Genomic DNA, 24,526 nt, shown 5'->3' with positions numbered 1-24,526 from the left:
GTACTTCGACATCTTGGAAGGGCTTCTCAAAAGCCTGACAGGTACATGTCCTACGGAGATACTCTCGTAGCCGTCTCTGATATGGATGACCTTGTTTCCTACAGCCAAGCAATGGCTGGTTCTGAAAGTTGTAATGCATTCGATGTACATCAAAAAAGTTTGGAAACTTGTAGACCTTCCCGATGGGATTAAACCATTACGGTGTAAGTGGATATACAAGAAGAAAAAGGTTCCAGATGGGAACGTTGAAACGTTCAAAGCACGACTAGTGGCTAAGGGTAATACCCAAAAGGAAGGTATTTACTATGAGGATACCTTCTCGCCAGTCGCGATACTTAAATCCATCAGCATACTTCTATCCATTGATGTAGCTCTCGACTATGAGATCTGACAAATGGATGTTAAGACTACCTTTTTGAATGGCAATCTTGACGAACACATTTATATGGCTAAACCAGAAGGTTTCATGGAAGAAGGTCAAGATACCAAGGTTTATGAGTTGCTTCAGTCCATTTATGGATTAAACCAAGCATCTAGGTCATGGAATATTAGATTCGATGAAACTGTGAAGAGCTTCGGTTTTGAGCAGTCGATAGAGGAGCCTTGTGTTTACAAGTTAATGCATGAGGGCAAAGTTGTGTTTCTAGTATTGTTTCTCAATGATATATTACTCATAGGCAATGACATGGGTAAGTTATCTGAGGTTAAAATCTGGCTTGCAAAGCAATTCGACATGAAGGATCTTGGAAAAGCCGCGTACATTATGAGGATTTAGATCTTTTGAGATGGAAAGCGGACTCTATCGCTCTCTCAAGGTGATGGATCTTATATTGATAAGGTGGTGGATCTTATATTGATAAAGTGATGGATCGCTTCTTGATGCAGGACTCCAAGAAGGGCCAAACACCTTTTAGGCATGGAGTCTCACTTCCTAAGGATCAGTCTCCCAAGACTGCACAAGAGATTGATGACATGAGAAAAATTCCTTACGCCTAAGACATAGGAAGTCTCATGTACGCTATGCTTTGTACTAGACCAGATATCTGCTTTGCAGTTGACGTAGTAAACCGTTTTCAGTCCAACCCTGGACCACAACACTGGATTGCTGTTAAGCATGTTCTTAAGTATCTTCGGAGAAGTAGGAACTTGATGCTTACATATTCAAGTACTGGCCTGACTATGACGGGATATATCGACTCTGATTTTCAGGCGGACAAGTATTCCAGGAAATCCACTTCAGGATCCGTATTCATCCTGAATGGTGGATCTATTGTTTGGAGAAGTATTAAGCAATCTTCCATTGTTGACTCCACATTAGAAGCAGAATATGTGGCTGGTTGTGAAGCATCCAAAGAGGCTGTATGAGTTAGAAAATTCCTTGAGTATTTGGTAGTTGTTTCAAAAGTCGACGATCCCATGACACTTTATTGTGATAACAGTGGGGCTGTCGCTGACTCGAAGGTAAATCGAAGCCATAAGGGCTCTAAGCATATTAAGAGGAAATACCATTTGATTTGAGAGATCATCCATCGTGGAGACGTGGAGGTGAAGAAGATCTTGATGATAGACAACCTGGCAGATCCATTCACCAAGGCTTTACGCAGGAAGGTCTTTGACATGCATTGGGAGGAATTGGGCATGAAGGACTACTCGCATCTTCTTTGAGTCAAGTGGGAGTTTGTTGGCATTAGTGCCCACAAGAAGAGGAGTAGTTGTTACTTATATGCATTTGATGTAGTAAAGTCTCACGAAGACTCTTGCTTGTGATTGCTGAATACTTAATAAAGAGTTGAAACTTTCATTCATTCTTCCATGTTTGTTTGAAGCTTCATCATAAACCTCATTCGTAAGTCCTTAAACAAACCTAACAACAAATGAAGAGTCAAATATAGATTTGCATGAACAAATTCTCCATGGTTTGCTTAAAACAGTATATTCACAATCTAAGGATCAAAGGGCTATTGATCTCGGTCTGATTGTTAGGAGAACCTATGATGTCTTGTTATGAGACATAGAGAGTTAGAGACTTTATAGTTCTTCCTAGGTATCTTCTAAAGATAATAAATTGACCAGTGCTCTTCTAGAGACTGTACAAGAACAAACCATTTAACCTCTTCTGTCATAGCTTACATACTCTCATTTCAGAAAGTCATAGTTCTAGATTCACTATGTGATACAGACAAGACCTATTGATGAAGTACTAAGTTATGAAGATGTCATGAATAACTTTGTGAAGATCATATAGACATGGAATTCATGTACAAGATTGCTGAAGTGCAATGTATTCACATCATGCTTTGTTCCTTGGAATGTGAATAAATGAACTGACCAGTGTCCAAATTGAGTCATGACTCTTTTGGATGAATCAATGCGACTTGTTAGCTCCTCGTCAATACATTGTTTCTAACTTATTCACAAGTGACAAAGGAGTTGAGGAAATAACATCTAGAATGGTAAAATGGTAATTTATAAATCCCACTAGTTGATGATATTCATGAAGGGTAAACATCGATTATATTCAATGGATCCACTCATCACAACTAAGTTGAATTCTTGAGTAGAAAATAAATTCATTTGAACCAAGAGATTCTCAGTGTCAACTCTTTAGTGGAGTCAGTTGACATTAAGCTAGAACTTGGAAAAGGTTTGTTAACTTTTGTGTCCAAGCATGCTAGCTCAAGCTTTGTTCATTTGGATCCATTTGGTCACTATCACAAGTCATTAAAGTAGGATTTGATAAACTAGTCCTACTCGATATGATTTCTGTCATTGACCTCATGGATCCAAATGAACAAAGCTTGAGCTAACATACTTGGACTCAAAAGTTCACAAACCTTTTTCAAGTCTAGCTTAATGTCAACTCACTCCACTAAAGAGTTGACATTGAGAATCTCTCGGTTCAAATGAATTTATTTTCTACTCAAGAATTCAACTTAATTATGATTAGTGGATCCACTGAATATTATCTATGTTTACCCTTCATGAATATCATCAGCTAGTCGGGATTTCCAAAAATACCATTTTACCCTTCTAGCTGTTATTTCCTCAACTCATTTGTCACTTGTGAATAAGTTAGAAACAATGTATTGACGATGAGCTAACAAGTCACATTGATTCATCCAAAAGGGTCATAACTCAATTTGGACACTGGCCAGTTCATTTATTCACATTCCAAGGAATAAAGCATGAGGTGATATACATTGCATTTCAGCAATCTTGTACATGAATTTCATATCTATGAGAGATTCACAAAGTTACTCATGACATCTTTATAACTTAGTACTTCACCAATAGGTCCTGTTCGAAATCACATAGTGAATCCGAACTCTGAGTTTCTCAAATGAGAATACGTAAGCTATGAAATGGCATGTATCATTTCAGGATTGAGGTACGCATGATACAATTCATACGTAGTGACTTCGAGACATAAGAGATTAAATGGTTAGTTCTTATTTTGTCTCTAGAAGTGACTGGTCAATTCAGTACCTTTGGAAGATACCTAGAAGAACTATAGAGTCTCCAACTCTCAATGTCCCATAACAAGACATCATATATTATCCTAACAATCGTATTGGGATCAATAGTCCTTTGATCCTTAGATTGGGAATATTTTGTTTTAAGCAAAGCATGAAGAGTTTGTTCATGCAAATCTACATTTGTCTCTTCATATGTTGTTAGGTTTGTTTATGGACTAAAGACTAAGGTTTTGTCATAAAGCTTCGAACATACAAGGAAGAATGAATGAACGTTTCAAGTTTTATCAATAAATAAGTAGTTACAAGCCAGTGTCTTCGTGAGACTTTATTACATCAAATGTACATAATTAAAGACTACAACTCTTCTTGTGGGCACGATTGACAACATCCTGGCTGGCCAAGGCTCCTCCGACCTTCTCTCGTTCGGCCACCGATATGGCCGGCAGTCAGTCCGACCATCTAGCTCAGTCGGCCACTCCCAGGAAAGCAAGCCCACTCAGCCATGATCGATCGAGCACTCCCAGGAGAGCAGGCCCGGTTGGCCAAGGGCCGGCCGGCCACTCCCAGGCGGCAAGCCTGCTCGGCCATTGCCGATCGGCCAGTTTCGGGGCATCAGGCCTACTCGACCAATGGATGATCGGCCATTCTCGGGACAACAAGCCCACTCGGCCAAAGGCCTACCGGCCACTCTTGGGATAGCAGTCCCGCTTGGCTAGTCTAGGGACAACAGGCCCTCTTGGCCATGGCCGAACGGCCAATCCCAGGGCAACATGCAGGTTCGGCCATGCTCGACCGGCCAGTCCAGGGGCAGCAGGTTTGCTCAGCCAGGTCCAATCGGCCATCTCCTTGAAGACCCAAGGCCAATCGGCTTCCGAGCATGACCGATCGGTCACCTTCTTGAAGACCCAAGGCCGATCGGCATCTGAGCATGGCCGATCAACCATCGCCGCTGATGACCCTTGGCCGGTCGGCCATATCCAAAATAGGTCATTCCGACCTCTATAAATACAAGGCTTGGCCCTGACCAAAAGGTAACCAAAAATATTGCGCCATGAGTCCTAAAACGCTTTCGAACTCCGGAGCACACGTTTCACTCGACTGCAATGATTGCACCATCTAAAACCTCTACACTCCACCTTAATCCCACTAATTTTGAGCGTCGGAGAGGTAAACAGAGGCACCCCATTCGTCTCCCCTTTGTAGTTCATCATCTACTTATGCATTTCAAGTACAACGACGAACTTGGAGGTCAATCACAGCTAAGGGAAGACTCGGGATATCGAGTCCAACAAGCTCAAGCCAAAGCGAGAGCACTCGATCCAACCACGGGTCTAGCCATTTGAGGCTTCTAAATTATCGTCCGAAAACAAGTGACAACATTTTTGCGCTTGATGGAGCGGAATTTTCGACCTTGGCAGCTCGTTCTCTCTACCACACCTTTATTCAACATCAACAATCTTGCTCTCGAGAGATGAGGAAAGCACTTGCCGCCTCTGCAGCGGACCGTCCAAGCGACCACGACATTCGAGTGACTAACTCGAGGTGTGAATTCCGCCGACTCGCTCATTTGGAACTGGGGCGACAGTCCCAAAGCAATGAACATATTCATGACTCTCCTATCCCTGAAGGGGATAGCCTCGTGGAGGAGGCGAATCGACACCTAGCCGAATCGCTAGCATAACCCGGAGTGGACAAGGCCTCATTGTTAGCCTATTGGGCTATGAGGGCAACGAAGGAGACTATCACGACCATGACTACGTTGTAGATGACAAGGTCGTTGTGACCGAGACAGCTCAATCCTATACCCGATCACCAACTACCCGCGGTGACGAAGAAACATACGTGCCCTCGAGGGGACACTCTCGAACGACCATGTCAAGGCCTCAAAATTCTAGGAACACTCGATAACGCACGGTCTCATGATTCCGCGAGTTGCGTTCCAAGTTTACAATACACACCTAATCCCTCTGGGGAGAGGGTTGCAACGATAGTGGGAATGTCCGCCAACGACATCGTTCGAACGTCGTTCCCTTGGCGATAGTCGGGATGTGTGACAAGGACGTTGTTCCATGTTCAACAATACGAGACATGGATGAGGATGAAAGGGCAGCCCGATGTCACGCTCTGCCAAGCTTTTAGGTCGACCCTTAGTGGCTTAGGCTTTGAGTGGTTCAGGAGCCTCAGGCCGGGTAGCATCGCCTTCTTCCAAGCTCTTCGAGAGGCATTCCTTACCGAATTTGCAACAATCATGGAACAAAAGAAGTCTAAGTTGCACCTATGGACTATAAGACAAGAGAACGGTGAGATGATACGCCAATACCTTGCTAAGTTCACGAAGGAGTCACACAAGGTTGAAGACTTTGACAACAGAGATGCCTTCGCCGCCATCACTGAAGGAGTTAAGAGGAATGATTTCCTCAAGTCAATCATGGGGAGAGCCTGGAGAGACATGGCAGATTTGATGGCAAGAGTGAGAACTCACATGCGAATCGAGGACTACCTCGACAGGAGAAAGGGAGATGATCATGAGATCCATCGACATGAGCGAGATGACGAGCATCCTGAGTCGCGAAGGAAAAGGCGCAAGAACGGCCAGGCCTATAACCGGTCATTTTCGGGAAATTGAAAAACAAAAACAATATCGCGCCGGCCGAGCTTCGCCTGCTGGACCCAGGCTCGTGCACGTGCCGGCCCGCGCGTGCACTGCATCGCCGGGCCCTCGGCCCACACACACGCCCAGTGCCCCCGGCCCCCGGGCCCGCGCGCGCCTTAGCGCTCCCGGCCCACGGGCCTGCGTGAGCCCTCTCGCCCCCAGTCCTCCCGCCCATGCGCGCCCTCGCTGTTATCGATGGTGCACACAAGAAGAGTAGTAGTATCTATTTATGTAATTTAAGGTGATATAGTTTCACAAAGACTCTTGCTTGTAACTGCTGAATAATTAATAAAAGTTCAAACATTCATTCATTCTTCCTCGTCTGTTTGAAGCTTTATGATAATCTATAGCCTTTAGTCCTTAAACGAACCTAACCACATATGAAGAGAAAAATGTAGATTTGCATGAACAAACTCTTCATGGTTTGCTTAAATCAATATATTCGCAATCTAAGGATCAAAGGACTATTGATCTCAGTACGATTGTCAGGAGAATCTATGATGTCTGGTTATGTGACATTGATAGTTGGAGACTCTATAGTTCTTCTAGGTATCTTCTGAAGGTACTGAATTGCCCAGTGCACATCCAGAGACAAAATAAGAACAAACAATTTAAACTCTTATGTCTCGAAGTCACTACGTATGAATTGCGTCATGCTTACCTCAATCATGAAATGAGACATGTCATTTCATAGCTTACGTATTATCAAAAGTCAGAGTTCGGATTCACTATGTGATTCTGAACAGGACCTATTGGTGTAGTACTAAGTTATGAAGATGTCATGAGTAACTTTGTGAAGATCTCATAGATATGGAATTCATGTACAAGATTGCTGAAATGCAATGTATAGCACCTCATGCTTTGTTCCTTTGAATGTGAATAAATGACTTGGCCAGTGTCCAAATTGAGTCATGACTCTTTTGGATTAATCAATGTGACTTGTTAGCTCCTCGTCAATACATTGTTTATAATTTATTTACAAGCGACAAAGAAGTTAAGAAAATAACAGCTAGAAGGGTAAAATGATAATTTTGTAAATCTCGTCTAGCTGATGATACATAGATAATATTCAGTGGATCCACTCATCACAATTAAGTTGAATTCTTAAGTAGAAAATAAATTCATTTGAACTGAGAGATTCTCAGTGTCAACTCTTTAGTGGAGTTAGTTGACATTAAGCTAAACTTGGAAAAGGGTTGTGAACTTTTGAGCCCAAGTATGTTAGCTCAAGCTTTGTTCACTTGGATCCATGAGGTCACAAGTCATATCGAGTAGGAATAGTTAAACTAGAAGCTAAGTCAAAACAAGAACTATACAAGTTTTACGAAAGTTGTCTAAAAGGTAATTTTGTCTTTTTGGACGTGTGATGAAATGAATGTCGATAAATAAGTTTTTTGACATTGACATATGATGGCAAGCAATTGATTGACATGGCCAAGTTTAAGCATTTGGGCCTTGATGATTAATTTCATTTCATGGAATTTTACTTGAAAATTCTTAATCGGCATTTCTTATGTTGTCATGAACAAATAAAGAAAAATCTAGAAACACCTTCTATAAGCCCTTTTGGCCGTCCAACATAGCAAAGAAAGAGATACAAATTTTGTGAATTGATGTGTGAAGATACTTGCCAAAAGAAAAAGAGGAAACAAATTTCCTCTATGAGGAAACTAGGGTGGGCGCCAACAATAGGCAAGGGAGAAGAAAAACAAAAGAGGAAACAAATCCACGGCTTCTAGAAGGAAGCTTGGCCGTGTGACTTAAAGGGAAGAATGGCAATATTTACTCATGAATATGTGATATTCTATAGAAGAGGAAACTACCTTGTTGAAGGTAATTCATCTCCTGTAAATAGGGCCCGCCATTCTCATTGTTTCTCATCCCACATAATTTAGGGATTGAGAGCTTTTCTCTCTAGCTCCTTTCGTTTTTGTTTTCGCACCTAGGTCCACATTTGACCTAGTGTTTTACCTCTTTGACTCTAACACTTGTTCTTCAGTCGTCGTGTTTAAAAGTTCCGACACACATATTCCTTCTTACCTCGAGTGATTTATGTGATAGAAACTTTCGTGGTTACTCAAGTTCCCGAAGAACGAAGAAAGACGAGCTGCGTGGGGAGACGAGCGATTCAACCTCCACAAGCTTCTCAACGATCAAGCTTCATAAAGGTTAGTCAACGTGTAATCGCTTTAGATAGTTTTAATAATAACATGTGTTTGCTCTTTGTCTAGGTTAGTAAAATCGTTTTACTTGTTTAAAATAAAATTTTTATTTTCCGCCGCTTGCTCGAAGCGTTAAATCTTTTCTTAACCCTAGATCAATTCCAAAAAATGGTATAAGAGCTATTGTAAAAGTTAAGCATGTACATGTGATTAAACTATGAGCTCGAAAATCGTTTTCGAAAGATTACTCGTGTTTTGACAAGTTGGGATTGTTACCTTAGAATTTTTTTTTTTAATTTATTGCTATTGTCTTTAAATTAAAAATCATGTTGATTTTCTATGACCTTGGGATGTTATTAAAAAATATTAGAATCAGTTCTAAATGTTTTTATTTTTTTAGGTTGAAAAACGTGTTTTTAAAGTTTGAGAAATTTCGGGTAATTTTATGACCAGTTATATTTTCATGCTAGTTTTGTTTATTTACTCGATTCGTTTTATGTTTGTTTTTATTTACTTTTATACTATGTTATTACCATGTTAATAAAACACGTATAAAAGCTTTAACAACTCTTTAAAACGTTCTGTTACACTCTATTCTTTTGCACTCAAGTCCGAATTTTAATTATTTCCAGTTTTCTTCGAGCTCGAGAAAAACCCACAGTAAACGTCGTGTAACTCTCTTCTCAGAATTTAAAAGTTGATGATTTTGAGTCAAATTAAAGGTCTGTTTGTTCTCTTTCCAATGCAATTGGTTTTAGATCAAAAGGATGTCGGAGCCGCCAGTTATGACGATTTTACTCCGAGGTGCGCGGCTGTTCCGAAAGTCCAGTTTTTTAGAATTCCAAATTTCAGACCCTGCTCCATGAGTCATGGAACTCTAATAAGAAAATTTCTTGAGAAAAATTGTTTTTTTATAAGATAATAAACATAATGTGAAAGATTAAAATTTTTTGATTTTTGAAAAATTTACTTGAATTTAATTTTTACAAAACTAGTTTGATTTTTGAAAAACCGTTTTCACTTTTAAACTTGAAAATATTTTGTCATCCAAGTCAAATAAGTTTTCAAAAATGTTTTCACAAATACATCTATATCACATATGTTCAAAATCTATATGCTCTTGAAGATTTGAGTGGGAGGTCTCCTCGTAGACGAGCCGAAAAATAAAGATGTGTAATCTCAAACATTCAAGTGTTCGAGTGAGTTGAAGTTCACACATCCCTCATACACTTTCCCGAATAGTAAATAGGAAAATGTCAGAGTATGTACCTCGTGCCTTTATGCGCTACTACTGCTCTTCCTTGAACATAGAGATCTAGGATTCCTTACTAGAAGTCCATTCTATCTCTCTAACACCTAGGAAAGCATGTTTCCGAAATGTATTAGAGACGATGTGCCTTTTCTAAAAATGTTGGAATCGATCTAGGGTTTAAGAAAATAATTAATGCTTCGGTAAGCGGCGGAATTTAAAAAATTTTCTTTTACAAGTAAAACAAGTTTTACTAACCTAGACAAAGAGCAAGTACATGTAATTAAAAGCCATTATGAGTATAGAAGTTTACTAACCTTTCTTGAAGCTTGAACTTTGAGAAGCTTTTGGAAAGTTTGCAACGCTCGTCTCCCCTCGCAGCACGTCTCTCTGTCTTTCCTCGGCACCTCGAGCAACCACGAAAGTTTCTATCACTAAATCACTCGAAATAAAGGAATTAGTGAGTGGGCACTTTTAAACACCACAATTTAAGAATGAGTCTTGAAGTCGCAGAGCTAAACACTAGGTCAAATGAGGACCTAGGTGCCAAAACAAAAATAAAAAATAAACTAGAGAGAGAGAGAGGAGTTCGTCCAAAGTTCTAGAGAGAGAGTCTCTCAAATCTCTTAAACTTGGATGAATGAAATGTGTGGAATGAGGCTCCTATTTATAGGAGAGGTCTCACCTTCTATAAGGTAGTTTCATCTTCTATAGAATATCACATATTCATGAGCTAATTTCCCTATTTCCTTTATTGAGTCACACGGCCAACATAGGCTTCAATAAGCCTTGGATTTGTTTCCTATTTTGTTCCATGCCTTGCCTTTGACTCTCTCTTGGCTTGGCCGATTACCCTAAAGCATCCTCATGCAAATTTGTTTTCTCTTTTTCTTTTGGCAACTATCTTGATACATTTACGCACAAAATATTCTCTCTATCTCTTGGGTAGTAGGCGCCCAACATGTCCTCTAGAAGGAGCTTCTAGAAGCTTCTTTATTTGTTCATGAGAACATGAAAAAAGGCCCATTAAGAATTTTCAATAAAATTCTTATGAAATGAAATTAATCCACAAGGCCCAATAAGACTAGTATTGGCCGAGTGATGCATGTCATCAAATGACCTTGTCAAAAAATTTATTGACATTCATTTCATCCTATGTCTCAAAAGACAAAAATACCCTTTTGACAATTTCCGTTCTTGTTTTGACTTAGCTTCCAGTTTAACTATTCCTAATCGATGTGATTCGTGACAGTGACCTCATGGACCCAAATGAACAAAGCTTGAGCTAAACACTTGGACTCAAAAGTTCACAAACCTTTTCCAAGTTTAGCTTAATGCCAACTGACTCCACTAAAGAGTTGACACTGAAAATCTCTCGGTTCAAATGAATTTATTTTCTACTCAAGAATTCAACCTAATTATGATGAGCGGATGCACTGAATATTATCTATGTTTACCCTTCATGAATATCATCAGCTAGTCGAGATTTACTAAATTACCATTTTACCCTTCTAGCTGTTATTTCCTCAACTCCTTTGTCGCTTGTGAATAAGTTAGAAACAACGTATTGACGAGGAGCTAACAAGTCACATTGTTTCATCCAAAAGAGTCAGGACTCAATTTGGACACTGGCCAGTTCATTTATTCACACTCCAAGGAACAAAGCATGAGGTGACATACATTGCATTTCAGCAATCTTGTACATGAATTCCATATCTATGAGAACTTCACAAAGTTACTCATGACATTCTCACAACTTAGTACTTCACCAATAGGACCTGTTCGGAATCATATAGTGAGTCCGAACTCTGACTTTCTCAAATGAGAATACGTAAGCTGTGAAATGACATGTGTCATTTCAGGATTAAGGTAAGCATGATGCAATTCATACGTAGTGACTTCGAGACATAAGAGGTTAAATGGTTTGTTCTTATCTTGTCTCTAGAAGTGCACTGGTCAATTCAGTACCTTCGGAAGATACCTAGAAGAACTATAGAGTCTCCAACTCTCAATGCCTCATAACCAGACATCATAGATTCTTCTAACAATCATACTGAGGTCAATAGTCCTTTGACCCTTAGATTGCGAATATATCGTTTTAAACTACGAAGAGTTTGTTCATGCAAATCTACATTTGTCTCTTCGTAAGTTGTTAAGTTTGTTTATGGACTAAAGACTAATGTTTTATCATAAAGCTTCAGACAAGGAAGATTGAATGAACATTTCAACTTTTTATTAATGAATAAGCAATTACAAGCAAGAGTCTTCATGAGACTTTATTACATCAAATGTAGAATATAAAGATTACAACTCTTCTTGTGGGCACCATTGACAACAAAAAACTAAGTGGTGTTTACAAACCACGATCCCTAACACTAATTGTCACGACCCGCGACATCTCGTCGGTGGTTCACGGGCCGCGACGGTGGATTACGTCACAAGTCTCAACATCAATATAAATATAAAATATCTCATATCAACATAATCAAAATTAAATAACCATAATACTCATAACACTTATATTAAACATAATACGATGATATATATATATAAGTATTATAAGTGGTTATACGAAAACCTGGGTAAATTTTTCGCGTTTTAACTTTAGGAATTAGAGCCTTATAGCAACTCTTATTTATACACAAGCTCCAAAATTTTAAGTATATATATAAGGGATAGTTTGGGGATCATAGTTTACGGAAGGGGTTCAACAAAATATAGATATTATTATAGAAGGGTTTGAACCCGTTTGAGTTCCCATTAGCCCAAAGGTCAAGAGATACACGTCCGGTCTTCATCTTCAACTTCCTTGTTCACATCGGCGCCCTTCCCTTTTCTACATTACCAAGGGTCATAAAACTATGTGTCAATTGACTCAGTAAGTGGGAGTCTAACTTAGAAAATAAAGCGACTAATGCCATGTGATAACATGTGACGTGCAAACAAGCACATAAGAATGCAAGGATGCAAATATAACAAGTTCTAGAGCATGAGTGATGCGCGCATACTCTAACTAATACTTGTCGTCTTTAAGGTTACACACATCCCCCGCTATAACCTTCAGAATGACAAGAGACCAGCCTTAGACTTCGAGCAGCAATCTGTTGGAATTGATCTAGGGTTTAAGAAAAAGTTTAATGCTTCGCAAAGCGGCGGTGTCACGACCCGCGAGCCTTAGCTCGCCCGCGAGCCGCGGCAGAGGACTTCCGTATCTTCCTTTACATAAATAAATTCATAAAAACTTTGGTGGAAGCGCTTCCGGAAAACATTTTCTAGAAAAACTTTTAAAATATTTACTTAAACGTCTCAAAAATATGGGCGAATTTTTCGTTTTTCTTAAAACATACTATTTAAAACTTCACAAACAAAAGACTCGTCTTTTAAAAAAAAACAGACTTATTCGCCCTTGACTTAGCCACAGGTCGGCAGCCGTACATACACACGCCTACTTACTTACCTGGTTTTGCTGATGCTCTGCTTAATCTTCTTTAGCTTTGCCTTTATCTACAATATCAAGATAATAACTGTGAGTCGAAAGACTCAATAAGCGGATATCTATATAACTAATGCATCGTGCACATAACACATAAGCAATACATAATATGCATTTCATATCTTATCATAACTTGCGGAAGTATCGGCTTAGGTCCCGATAAATCCACCTTTCATAAGAATCAATCGGCTTAGGTCCCGATAAATTCATCTTACTTAGGAATCACTCAGCTTAGGTCCCGAGAGATTCCTCTTACTTAAGAATTCACCAGCTTAGGTCCCGGTGATTCACATCATAACATACTTTCATCATAATCTATGGAATTACCAGCTTAGGTCCCGGTAACTCCTCTTACTTGAGAATATGCCAGCTTAGGTCCCGGCAATTCCCATCATACAATACATTTTCTGCTCGGGATCCCTTAATGATATCCGCACGACACATGTCTTATTGGCGCCATACAAGAGGGTGCACAATCGCCTGCCTAATCCCCGTCTATGGGGTATATGTCGGAGGCGGTACCATTCTATGTTTTCTCTTTAATTAACCTAACATGAGAGACTGCTTAATTCGGGTTTAATCCCGATCTTAACATATATTCTTTTCGCTTATTAACTCGTGACTTATAAGATCTTGAGATGCGACTCCCAAAGATCCTATCATAATATTCTCGCTTTTGATTACGAGCTTTAACTTCAGTCTCTCATAATCCAGTTCACTAAGACTGGATCTCTGGAGGGTGGCTAACTAAACACATAGCAAAGGCTCAGGTTCCTAGTTACCTCTAGCCATTTTTGTTAGCCGGACTAATTCCGTTTTCCAATTCGTTAGTGGCTTAAAGCCCTTAATCTTGATAGTGACTTATCTTTTGGCTTATCTTAATCTTGCTTACTAGAAGCACATAAAAATAAATAATGCACGTACAATATATGTATATATATAGATATATATATAAAATATTTCTTGATATTGTAGGTGCCTAAAATCCACTTACCTGGATAACGATTCTCACGAATCCTGAAATCTTCTCTTCCAAACAAAAGGGTTCTTCTTAACTTCACGTAACCAAGTCCACGTAAGCTCTTTCTGCTCGTTGCTAATCTTTATAGCAATCTGGACTTATCTATGGAAGAGAAAGATCGAACGTCGAGCGTACTTAGTATCTCATCCCTCGACACACTAACGTACATACTTCTACTGGAAAGAAAGTTCACAAGGAACGTATTCAAAACGTCCTCCTAATGACGCTACTCAGAGCGTCTTAAACACAAGCAATCAAGAACACACAGGACAAAACAAAGATGCAGAAAAGAATCGACGCCTATAAATAAGGCCTTGACATCGCTTTTCTAATCTAAGCTAAGGAACGTTCTACACTATTCGACCACCTATTCTTCTGACTGGGTAAAGCCCACTGCTTAGAATAGGTTCCCGAGGGTCGAAACTAAGAGAAAAGAACGTATATAGAAGTTATTACTAACAATCTATAGCATATGTAAGTTATATGAAAATAACTCAAAACGATACTTTTCAAATATGTTCTAGAAAATATCTTTGACTTGTCTCTTTTATTGACAAGTTATAACCATTTGAGAAATGAAATACATAACGTAAAAACCTTTCATTTAAAATAAACCAAGTCGTTTATTTTAAATGTCTAACCATATTGCAAATAATTTTGGGTTCGATTTAATAAAATGTTTATGAAATAACCGAACCCTCGGTTCGTAGTCGAACCTTCCTTTTATTTCTATTTTCTTACGTAAATAAAATATTTCTCGTTGATATTCTTTTTCAAAATTAAAAGAGTCGAGCTTATAGTCGAACTCGATTTTTAGTACATATCTTAAATAAGGATATTAAGTAGTTACTTAAATAATCAACGAGTTTATAACGATAACATAATAATTTATTTTTCTTTACTAATTATATTGAAACGAACTTTACCATAAACATAATAACATATTAATTAAAGATTCGTAACTAGCACGAGTCGAGACTCGGGACAAACCCCGACTCGCCTTAACTAATCGGAGACGTCTCAAGTCCCCGGGCCGAGGCCCGAACCTTCCAAGTCCGCGCCGCCTCGCCGTCTAGAGCTGCTGCCCCGAGCCCTGTTCAGCCCACTTAAAACCGAGCCTAACTCTGGACAACAACTCGCACACAAAGTACAGCTTACCGGCCAAATTAACGAATCCAAACAACAATATCAAAACAGCCTTACACGCACACGGCCAACCACAAAATTTCAAACCCAACCTTCTCAGATTCTTGATTTCAATATCACGGCCATATCAACCAAGGAATCATGTCACAAAAATCAATAACAACCCACACCAATCTCAAACACACGGCTGAAACAATTTCAAATCCAACCTCATCCAAAAAAATCCAAGACAAACAATCTCATAAATCCCGAAATCAAGCAATTATCCTTCAATCCAACACTCAACCAAGAATAATCGGGCATAACATAAGAGATTCAAGCTAATTTCCACAAAAGACCCATATCTCCAAACCCTAACTCTATGATTTTCCTCAAATCCGAACCATAGAGGAAGAGAAGTTCAAAATCGAGCTTACCTTCTCCGTCGCCGTCCCTCTCTCCTTCTTCTCCGGCGAGTTTCTCTGCTCCGGCGTCCTCGGCTTGCTCGCGGCGGCGCTGGTTCCTTCTCGGCCGCGCGTGGGTGGCGCTCGAGCTTGGTGTCTGTCGGCCGAGCGTCCCCTTCGCGAGCTCACCCTCATCTCGCTCTCTCGCTCTCTTCCTCTCTCTCACTCTCTCGGCTCTCTCTCTCCCGTGCTCTCTTCTTCTTCTTTCTCTTTTCTTTCTCTTTCTTTTTTTTTTCTTGTCGCTCTTCTTCCTGAGCGTTTCTTTTCTTGCTCACTCTTTATATATTTGACCAAGATAGGTGATGGCATTGTGAATGGGACCCACATAAAGGATAACGTCCATATCCTTCTCCTGGTTGCATTTTATCTTGTTCGGCAAAGTGATATACCTCACTTAAGGAATATTCCACTCATTAATGACGTGGAGAGGATAGGAACAAGTGTGAGAAATTTCCAAAATTCTCACTTGGCCTTCTTTTCCCACTTTTTATTTCAAATGGGTCCATAACAGGTCATTACAACCAAGTCCTCTTTATATAATTATTTAATTAAATCCATAACCGAATGGATTATAATTATATGATTCGAACCGAGAATTTTCTCGTTCGTTCTCGATTAATTAAAATATATTTAAGGTTTCTCGGAAATAAATTCTCGTTCTTGAGAATTTATTTCTTAAATTAATTTCCGGAATATTTCCTCGGAAATAATTTATTAATCGAGATAAACTCGATAATTCCTATATTTATTCCGAGATTCCTCATAACCTTAACATATTTAAAATTAATTCGATAAATCCATTGAAGTATAATTCACTCGGGAATTTAGTTGTAACAACATAAACTCATTAATTAATTCCAAATCTCCAAATACGAGTGACGCAAAAGCTCGTCCTTACAATCCCCACCCCATTAAGTTAGTTTCGTCCTCGAAACTTAAAGAAGAGCAGGGTTCTTCTTTTGCATCACACTAATGAGCTTCCAGGTGACTTTTCCATCTTCAGAAAACAAGAGAAAATATACTTTCTTCTAAACATGCCATCGCTTGATGAGTAGCAGATTGATTCTGGTCTTAGAGTCCACACACATATCGTATCTAAACTACACTAGTGACTTGAGATAGTCACTTCCTAACAGTTTGATATAACTAACAAGGAATCCACTTCATCTTGCGCGACTAATCCGTTGGTACCATAGAGGGCGAGAACTTTGCAAGTTCATTAAACTTAGCCACATACTCAGCTACAGAGAGCTTTCCTTGCTTAAGATCCATAAACTCCCGTACCTTACTCGAAGGATTAGCTTCGCCCAGGTACTTCTCATAGAATAGGTTGATAAAACGTTTCCATGTAATATGAGAAACATCTTCATAGAGTGCGATCACCTCCCACCAGCTTCGAGCTTCAAGTTCTAGCTGGTTCACAGCACAAGCAACTCTCTCGGCATCTGAAAGTTGCATGTACGTGAAGATCTGTTGGATCCTTTTAATCCAATTCTCCGCAAGGGAAGGATCAGCATCTCCATTGAAAGTCGGTGGCTTCTGCTTACGAAAGCGCTCATATACAGGCTCTCCGACAATTGGTGCCATTATCGGAATCTGAAACAGCGGAACCTCATCTGGTGCCATAGCTGGAGCTTGTGGTGGCGCTTGCACATTCTGACCACCTAGATTCACATTCACATTTGGCACGTGCTCCTCTTGACCTCTAGGTTGTTCTGGTCGAAGCGCCTGGGGTTCAGGCTCTTCTTGACCCCGTAGAGGCTGCTGCTCGTTCATTCGCGTAATAAGTTGCGTGATCATCCTGTTCTGCTCTTCTATTTGAGCATCCCTTCGACGTGCATCTTCTGCTTGACGTTCTAGAGCTCTGCTAATCTCAGCCATTTCTTGCGAAAGATCCGTCTGCGTTCGCTTCTTAGGTCCCATTCTTAATCCTTACTTCACCTAAGAGTAGGAATGGGTAAGCATACGGCTATCCTAATGTAACCGCTATCTTTCACAAAGACTCAACAAGATATTATAGATAAGGCTATCTTAAACATCAGCTGACTTATAAGTAAGTAAGTTAGTGTATGTACGACCACAAGTCTACAGAAACGGCTCAACCTGGGCTCTGATACCAAAAATTCTGTCACGACCCGCGAGCCGCGGCAGAGGACTTCCGTATCTTCCTTTACATAAATAAATTCATAAAAACTTTGGTGGAAGCGCTTCCGGAAAACATTTTCTAGAAAAACTTTTAAAATATTTACTTAAACGTCTCAAAAATATGGGCGAATTTTTCGTTTTTCTTAAAACATACTATTTAAAACTTCACAAACAAAAGACTCGTCTTTTAAAAAAAAAACAGACTTATTCGCCCTTGACTTAGCCACAGGTCGACAGCCGTACATACACACGCCTACTTACTTACCGGGTTTTGCTGATGCTCTGCTTAATCTTCTTTAGCTTTGCCTTTATCTACAATATCAAGATAATAACTGTGAGTCGAAAGACTCAGTAAGCGGATATCTATATAACTAATGCATCGTGCACATAACACATAAGCAATACATAATATGCATTTCATATCTTATCATAACTTGCGGAAGTATCGGCTTAGGTCCCGATAAATCCACCTTTCATAAGAATCAATCGGCTTAGGTCCCGATAAATTCATCTTACTTAGGAATCACTCAGCTTAGGTCCCGAGAGATTCCTCTTACTTAAGAATTCACCAGCTTAGGTCCCGGTGATTCACATCATAACATACTTTCATCATAATCTATGGAATTACCAGCTTAGGTCCCGGTAACTCCTCTTACTTGAGAATATGCCAGCTTAGGTCCCGGCAATTCCCATCATACAATACATTTTCTTCTCGGGATCCCTTAATGATATCCGCACGACACATGTCTTATTGGCGCCAGACAAGAGGGTGCACAATCTCCTGCCTAATCCCCGTCTATGGGGTATATGTCGGAGGCGGTACCATTCTATGTTTTCTCTTTAATTAACCTAACATGAGAGACTGTTTAATTCGGGTTTAATCCCGATCTTAACATATATTCTTTTCGCTTATTAACTCGTGACTTATAAGATCTTGAGATGCGACTCCCAAAGATCCTATCATAATATTCTCGCTTTTGATTACGAGCTTTAACTTCAGTCTCTCATAATCCAGTTCACTAAGACTGGATCTCTGGAGGGTGGCTAACTAAACACATAGCAAAGGCTCAGGTTCCTAGTTACCTCTAGCCATTTTTGTTAGCCGGACTAATTCCGTTTTCCAATTCGTTAGTGGCTTAAAGCCCTTAATCTTGATAGTGACTTATCTTTTGGCTTATCTTAATCTTGCTTACTAGAAGCACATAAAAATAAATAATGCACGTACAATATATGTATATATATAGATATATATATAAAATATTTCTTGATATTGTAGGTGCCTAAAATCCACTTACCCGGATAACGATTCTCACGAATCCTGAAATCTTCTCTTCCAAACAAAAGGGTTCTTCTTAACTTCACGTAACCAAGTCCACGTAAGCTCTTTCTGCTCGTTGCTAATCTTTATAGCAATCTGGACTTATCTATGGAAGAGAAAGATCGAACGTCGAGCGTACTTAGTATCTCATCCCTCGACACACTAACGTACATACTTCTACTGGAAAGAAAGTTCACAAGGAACGTATTCAAAACGTCCTCCTAATGACGCTACTCAGAGCGTCTTAAACACAAGCAATCAAGAACACACAGGACAAAACAGAGATGCAGAAAAGAATCGACGCCTATAAATAAGGCCTTGACATCGCTTTTCTAATCTAAGCTAAGGAACGTTCTACACTATTCGACCACCTATTCTTCTGACTGGGTAAAGCCCACTGCTTAGAATAGGTTCCCGAGGGTCGAAACTAAGAGAAAAGAACGTATATAGAAGTTATTACTAACAATCTATAGCATATGTAAGTTATATGAAAATAACTCAAAACGATACTTTTCAAATATGTTCTAGAAAATATCTTTGACTTGTCTCTTTTATTGACAAGTTATAACCATTTGAGAAATGAAATACATAACGTAAAAACCTTTCATTTAAAATAAACCAAGTCGTTTATTTTAAATGTCTAACCATATTGCAAATAATTTTGGGTTCGATTTAATAAAATGTTTATGAAATAACCGAACCCTCGGTTCGTAGTCGAACCTTCCTTTTATTTCTATTTTCTTACGTAAATAAAATATTTCTCGTTGATATTCTTTTTCAAAATTAAAAGAGTCGAGCTTATAGTCGAACTCGATTTTTAGTACATATCTTAAATAAGGATATTAAGTAGTTACTTAAATAATCAACGAGTTTATAACGATAACATAATAATTTATTTTTCTTTACTAATTATATTGAAACGAACTTTACCATAAACATAATAACATATTAATTAAAGATTCGTAACTAGCACGAGTCGAGACTCGGGACAAACCCCGACTCGCCTTAACTAATCGGAGACGTCTCAAGTCCCCGGGCCGAGGCCCGAACCTTCCAAGTCCGCGCCGCCTCGCCGTCTAGAGCTGCTGCCCCGAGCCCTGTTCAGCCCAGTTAAAACCGAGCCTAACTCTGGACAACAACTCGCACACAAAGTACAGCTTACCGGCCAAATTAACGAATCCAAACAACAATATCAAAACAGCCTTACACGCACACGGCCAACCACAAAATTTCAAACCCAACCTTCTCAGATTCTTGATTTCAATATCACGGCCATATCAACCAAGGAATCATGTCACAAAAATCAATAACAACCCACACCAATCTCAAACACACGGCTGAAACAATTTCAAATCCAACCTCATCCAAAAAAATCCAAGACAAACAATCTCATAAATCCCGAAATCAAGCAATTATCCTTCAATCCAACACTCAACCAAGAATAATCGGGCATAACATAAGAGATTCAAGCTAATTTCCACAAAAGCCCCAAATCTCCAAACCCTAACTCTATGATTTTCCTCAAATCCGAACCATAGAGGAAGAGAAGTTCAAAATCGAGCTTACCTTCTCCGTCGCCGTCCCTCTCTCCTTCTTCTCCGGCGAGTTTCTCAGCTCCGGCGTCCTCGGCTTGCTCGCGGCGGCGCTGGTTCCTTCTCGGCCGCGCGTGGGTGGCGCTCGAGCTTGGTGTCTGTCGGCCGAGCGTCCCCTTCGCGAGCTCACCCTCGTCTCGCTCTCTCGCTCTCTTCCTCTCTCTCACTCTCTCGGCTCTCTCTCTCCTGTGCTCTCTTCTTCTTCTATCTCTTTTCTTTCTCTTTCTTTTTTTTTTCTTGTCGCTCTTCTTCCTGAGCGTTTCTTTTCTTGCTCACTCTTTATATATTTGACCAAGATAGGTGATGGCATTGTGAATGGGACCCACATAAAGGATAACGTCCATATCCTTCTCCTGGTTGCATTTTATCTTGTTCGGCAAAGTGATATACCTCACTTAAGGAATATTCCACTCATTAATGACGTGGAGAGGATAGGAACAAGTGTGAGAAATTTCCAAAATTCTCACTTGGCCTTCTTTTCCCACTTTTTATTTCAAATGGGTCCATAACAGGTCATTACAACCAAGTCCTCTTTATATAATTATTTAATTAAATCCATAACCGAATGGATTATAATTATATGATTCGAACCGAGAATTTTCTCGTTCGTTCTCGATTAATTAAAATATATTTAAGGTTTCTCGGAAATAAATTCTCGTTCTTGAGATTTTATTTCTTAAATTAATTTCCGGAATATTTCCTCGGAAATAATTTATTAATCGAGATAAACTCGATAATTCCTATATTTATTCCGAGATTCCTCATAACCTTAACATATTTAAAATTAATTCGATAAATCCATTGAAGTATAATTCACTCGGGAATTTAGTTGTAACAACAGAAACTCATTAATTAATTCCAAATCTCCAAATACGAGTGACGCAAAAGCTCGTCCTTACAATCCCTACCCCCTTAAGTTAGTTTCGTCCTCGAAACTTAAAGAAGAGCAGGGTTCTTCTTTTGCATCACACTAACGAGCTTCCAGGTGACTTTTCCATCTTCAGAAAACAAGAGAAAATATACTTTCTTCTAAACATGCCATCGCTTGATGAGTAGCAGATTGATTCTGGTCTTAGAGTCCACACACATATCGTATCTAAACTACACTAGTGACTTGAGATAGTCACTTCCTAACAGTTTGATATAACTAACAAGGAATCCACTTCATCTTGCGCGACTGATCCGTTGGTACCATAGAGGGCGAGAACTTTGCAAGTTCATTAAACTTAGCCACATACTCAGCTACAGAGAGCTTTCCTTGCTTAAGATCCATAAACTCCCGTACCTTACTCGAAGGATTAGCTTCGCCCAGGTACTTCTCATAGAATAGGTTGATAAAACGTTTCCATGTAATATGAGAAACATCTTCATAGAGTGCGATCACCTCCCACCAGCTTCGAGCTTCAAGTTCTAGCTGGTTCACAGCACAAGCAACTCTCTCGGCATCTGAAAGTTGCATGTACGTGAAGATCTGTTGGATCCTTTTAATCCAATTCTCCGCAAGGGAAGGATCAGCATCTCCATTGAAAGTCGGTGGCTTCTGCTTACGAAAGCGCTCATATACAGGCTCTCCGACAATTGGTGCCATTATCGGAATCTGAAACAGCGGAACCTCATCTGGTGCCATAGCTGGAGCTTGTGGTGGCGCTTGCACATTCTGACCACCTAGATTCACATTCACATTTGGCACGTGCTCCTCTTGACCTCTAGGTTGTTCTGGTCGAAGCGCCTGGGGTTCAGGCTCTTCTTGACCCCGTAGAGGCTGCTGCTCGTTCATTCGCGTAATAAGTTGTGTGATCATCCTGTTCTGCTCTTCTATTTGAGCATCCCTTCGACGTGCATCTTCTGCTTGACGTTCTAGAGCTCTGCTAATCTCAGCCATTTCTTGCGAAAGATCCGTCGGCGTTCGCTTCTTAGGTCCCATTCTTAATCCTTACTTCACCTAAGAGTAGGAATGGGTAAGCATACGGCTATCCTAATGTAACCGCTATCTTTCACAAAGACTCAACAAGATATTATAGATAAGGCTATCTTAAACATCAGCTGACTTATAAGTAAGTAAGTTAGTGTATGTACGACCACAAGTCTACAGAAACGGCTCAACCTGGGCTCTGATACCAAAAATTCTGTCACGACCCGCGAGCCGCGGCAGAGGACTTCCGTATCTTCCTTTACATAAATAAATTCATAAAAACTTTGGTGGAAGCGCTTCCGGAAAACATTTTCTAGAAAAACTTTTAAAATATTTACTTAAACGTCTCAAAAATATGGGCGAATTTTTCGTTTTTCTTAAAACATACTATTTAAAACTTCACAAACAAAAGACTCGTCTTTAAAAAAAAAACAGACTTATTCGCCCTTGACTTAGCCACAGGTCGGCAGCCGTACATACACACGCCTACTTACTTACCGGGTTTTGCTGATGCTCTGCTTAATCTTCTTTAGCTTTGCCTTTATCTACAATATCAAGATAATAACTGTGAGTCGAAAGATTCAGTAAGCGGATATCTATATAACTAATGCATCGTGCACATAACACATAAGCAATACATAATATGCATTTCATATCTTATCATAACTTGCGGAAGTATCGGCTTAGGTCCCGATAAATCCACCTTTCATAAGAATCAATCGGCTTAGGTCCCGATAAATTCATCTTACTTAGGAATCACTCAGCTTAGGTCCCGAGAGATTCCTCTTACTTAAGAATTCACCAGCTTAGGTCCCGGTGATTCACATCATAACATACTTTCATCATAATCTATGGAATTACCAGCTTAGGTCCCGGTAACTCCTCTTACTTGAGAATATGCCAGCTTAGGTCCCGGCAATTCCCATCATACAATACATTTTCTTCTCGGGATCCCTTAATGATATCCGCACGACACATGTCTTATTGGCGCCAGACAAGAGGGTGCACAATCTCCTGCCTAATCCCCGTCTATGGGGTATATGTCGGAGGCGGTACCATTCTATGTTTTCTCTTTAATTAACCTAACATGAGAGACTGTTTAATTCGGGTTTAATCCCGATCTTAACATATATTCTTTTCGCTTATTAACTCGTGACTTATAAGATCTTGAGATGCGACTCCCAAAGATCCTATCATAATATTCTCGCTTTTGATTACGAGCTTTAACTTCAGTCTCTCATAATCCAGTTCACTAAGACTGGATCTCTGGAGGGTGGCTAACTAAACACATAGCAAAGGCTCAGGTTCCTAGTTACCTCTAGCCATTTTTGTTAGCCGGACTAATTCCGTTTTCCAATTCGTTAGTGGCTTAAAGCCCTTAATCTTGATAGTGACTTATCTTTTGGCTTATCTTAATCTTGCTTACTAGAAGCACATAAAAATAAATAATGCACGTACAATATATGTATATATATAGATATATATATAAAATATTTCTTGATATTGTAGGTGCCTAAAATCCACTTACCTGGATAACAATTCTCACGAATCCTGAAATCTTCTCTTCCAAACAAAAGGGTTCTTCTTAACTTCACGTAACCAAGTCCACGTAAGCTCTTTCTGCTCGTTGCTAATCTTTATAGCAATCTGGACTTATCTATGGAAGAGAAAGATCGAACGTCGAGCGTACTTAGTATCTCATCCCTCGACACACTAACGTACATACTTCTACTGGAAAGAAAGTTCACAAGGAACGTATTCAAAACGTCCTCCTAATGACGCTACTCAGAGCGTCTTAAACACAAGCAATCAAGAACACACAGGACAAAACAGAGATGCAGAAAAGAATCGACGCCTATAAATAAGGCCTTGACATCGCTTTTCTAATCTAAGCTAAGGAACGTTCTACACTATTC

The 24,526-nt window shown here is 39.6% G+C and overlaps 2 protein-coding genes and 1 long non-coding RNA gene across 4 annotated transcripts; 1 reads left to right on the top strand and 2 right to left on the bottom strand.

Annotated features, from left to right (window-relative positions):
- Nucleotides 1-5,568: 5,568 nt before the first annotated feature.
- On the top strand, nucleotides 5,569-6,102 carry LOC149408145 (uncharacterized). The gene has a single exon (XM_089624028.1). It carries the CDS (start codon nucleotides 5,569-5,571, stop codon nucleotides 6,100-6,102), a length of 534 nt encoding a protein of 177 aa, XP_089480154.1.
- Nucleotides 6,103-12,702: 6,600 nt separating this feature from the next.
- LOC149408144 (uncharacterized) lies at nucleotides 12,703-16,098 on the bottom strand. The gene is made up of 3 exons (XR_016299083.1): nucleotides 15,617-16,098; nucleotides 14,028-14,156; nucleotides 12,703-13,044 (listed from the first exon to the last, which is right to left on the bottom strand). It is a non-coding gene; the product is annotated as an uncharacterized LOC149408144 (long non-coding RNA).
- A 604-nt stretch (nucleotides 16,099-16,702) lies between these two features.
- Nucleotides 16,703-21,179, bottom strand: LOC149408143 (uncharacterized). Of its 2 annotated transcripts, XM_089616251.1 has the most exons (3): nucleotides 20,673-21,179; nucleotides 19,084-19,212; nucleotides 16,703-18,100 (listed from the first exon to the last, which is right to left on the bottom strand). In XM_089616251.1, the coding sequence occupies exon 3, from the start codon at nucleotides 17,564-17,566 to the stop codon at nucleotides 16,820-16,822; it is 747 nt and encodes a 248-aa protein (XP_089472377.1). In that variant the 5' UTR covers nucleotides 17,567-18,100; nucleotides 19,084-19,212; nucleotides 20,673-21,179; the 3' UTR covers nucleotides 16,703-16,819. The 2 variants fall into 2 exon arrangements, with proteins under 2 accessions (XP_089472377.1, XP_089472376.1); XM_089616250.1 differs by lacking the exon at nucleotides 19,084-19,212 and having other exon boundaries at nucleotides 20,673-21,177.
- Between the last annotated feature and the right edge of the window lie 3,347 nt (nucleotides 21,180-24,526).

The sequence above is a fragment of the Urtica dioica genome, chromosome 1, assembly GCF_054948205.1.
Source record: "Urtica dioica subsp. dioica isolate 48M chromosome 1, U.dioica_male_clone48M_v1_H2, whole genome shotgun sequence".
NCBI lineage: Eukaryota > Viridiplantae > Streptophyta > Magnoliopsida > Rosales > Urticaceae > Urtica > Urtica dioica.
Note: the sequence above shows the minus strand (reverse complement) of the source record. Positions and strands in the feature narration are given on the sequence as shown.

What these genes read in the sequence shown, in the direction of transcription:
- LOC149408143 (XM_089616251.1), bottom strand. Translation starts at nt 17,566, where the DNA reads ATGGGACCTAAGAAGCGAACGCAGACGGATCTTTCGCAAGAAATGGCT.
- LOC149408145 (XM_089624028.1), top strand. Translation starts at nt 5,569, where the DNA reads ATGAGGATGAAAGGGCAGCCCGATGTCACGCTCTGCCAAGCTTTTAGG.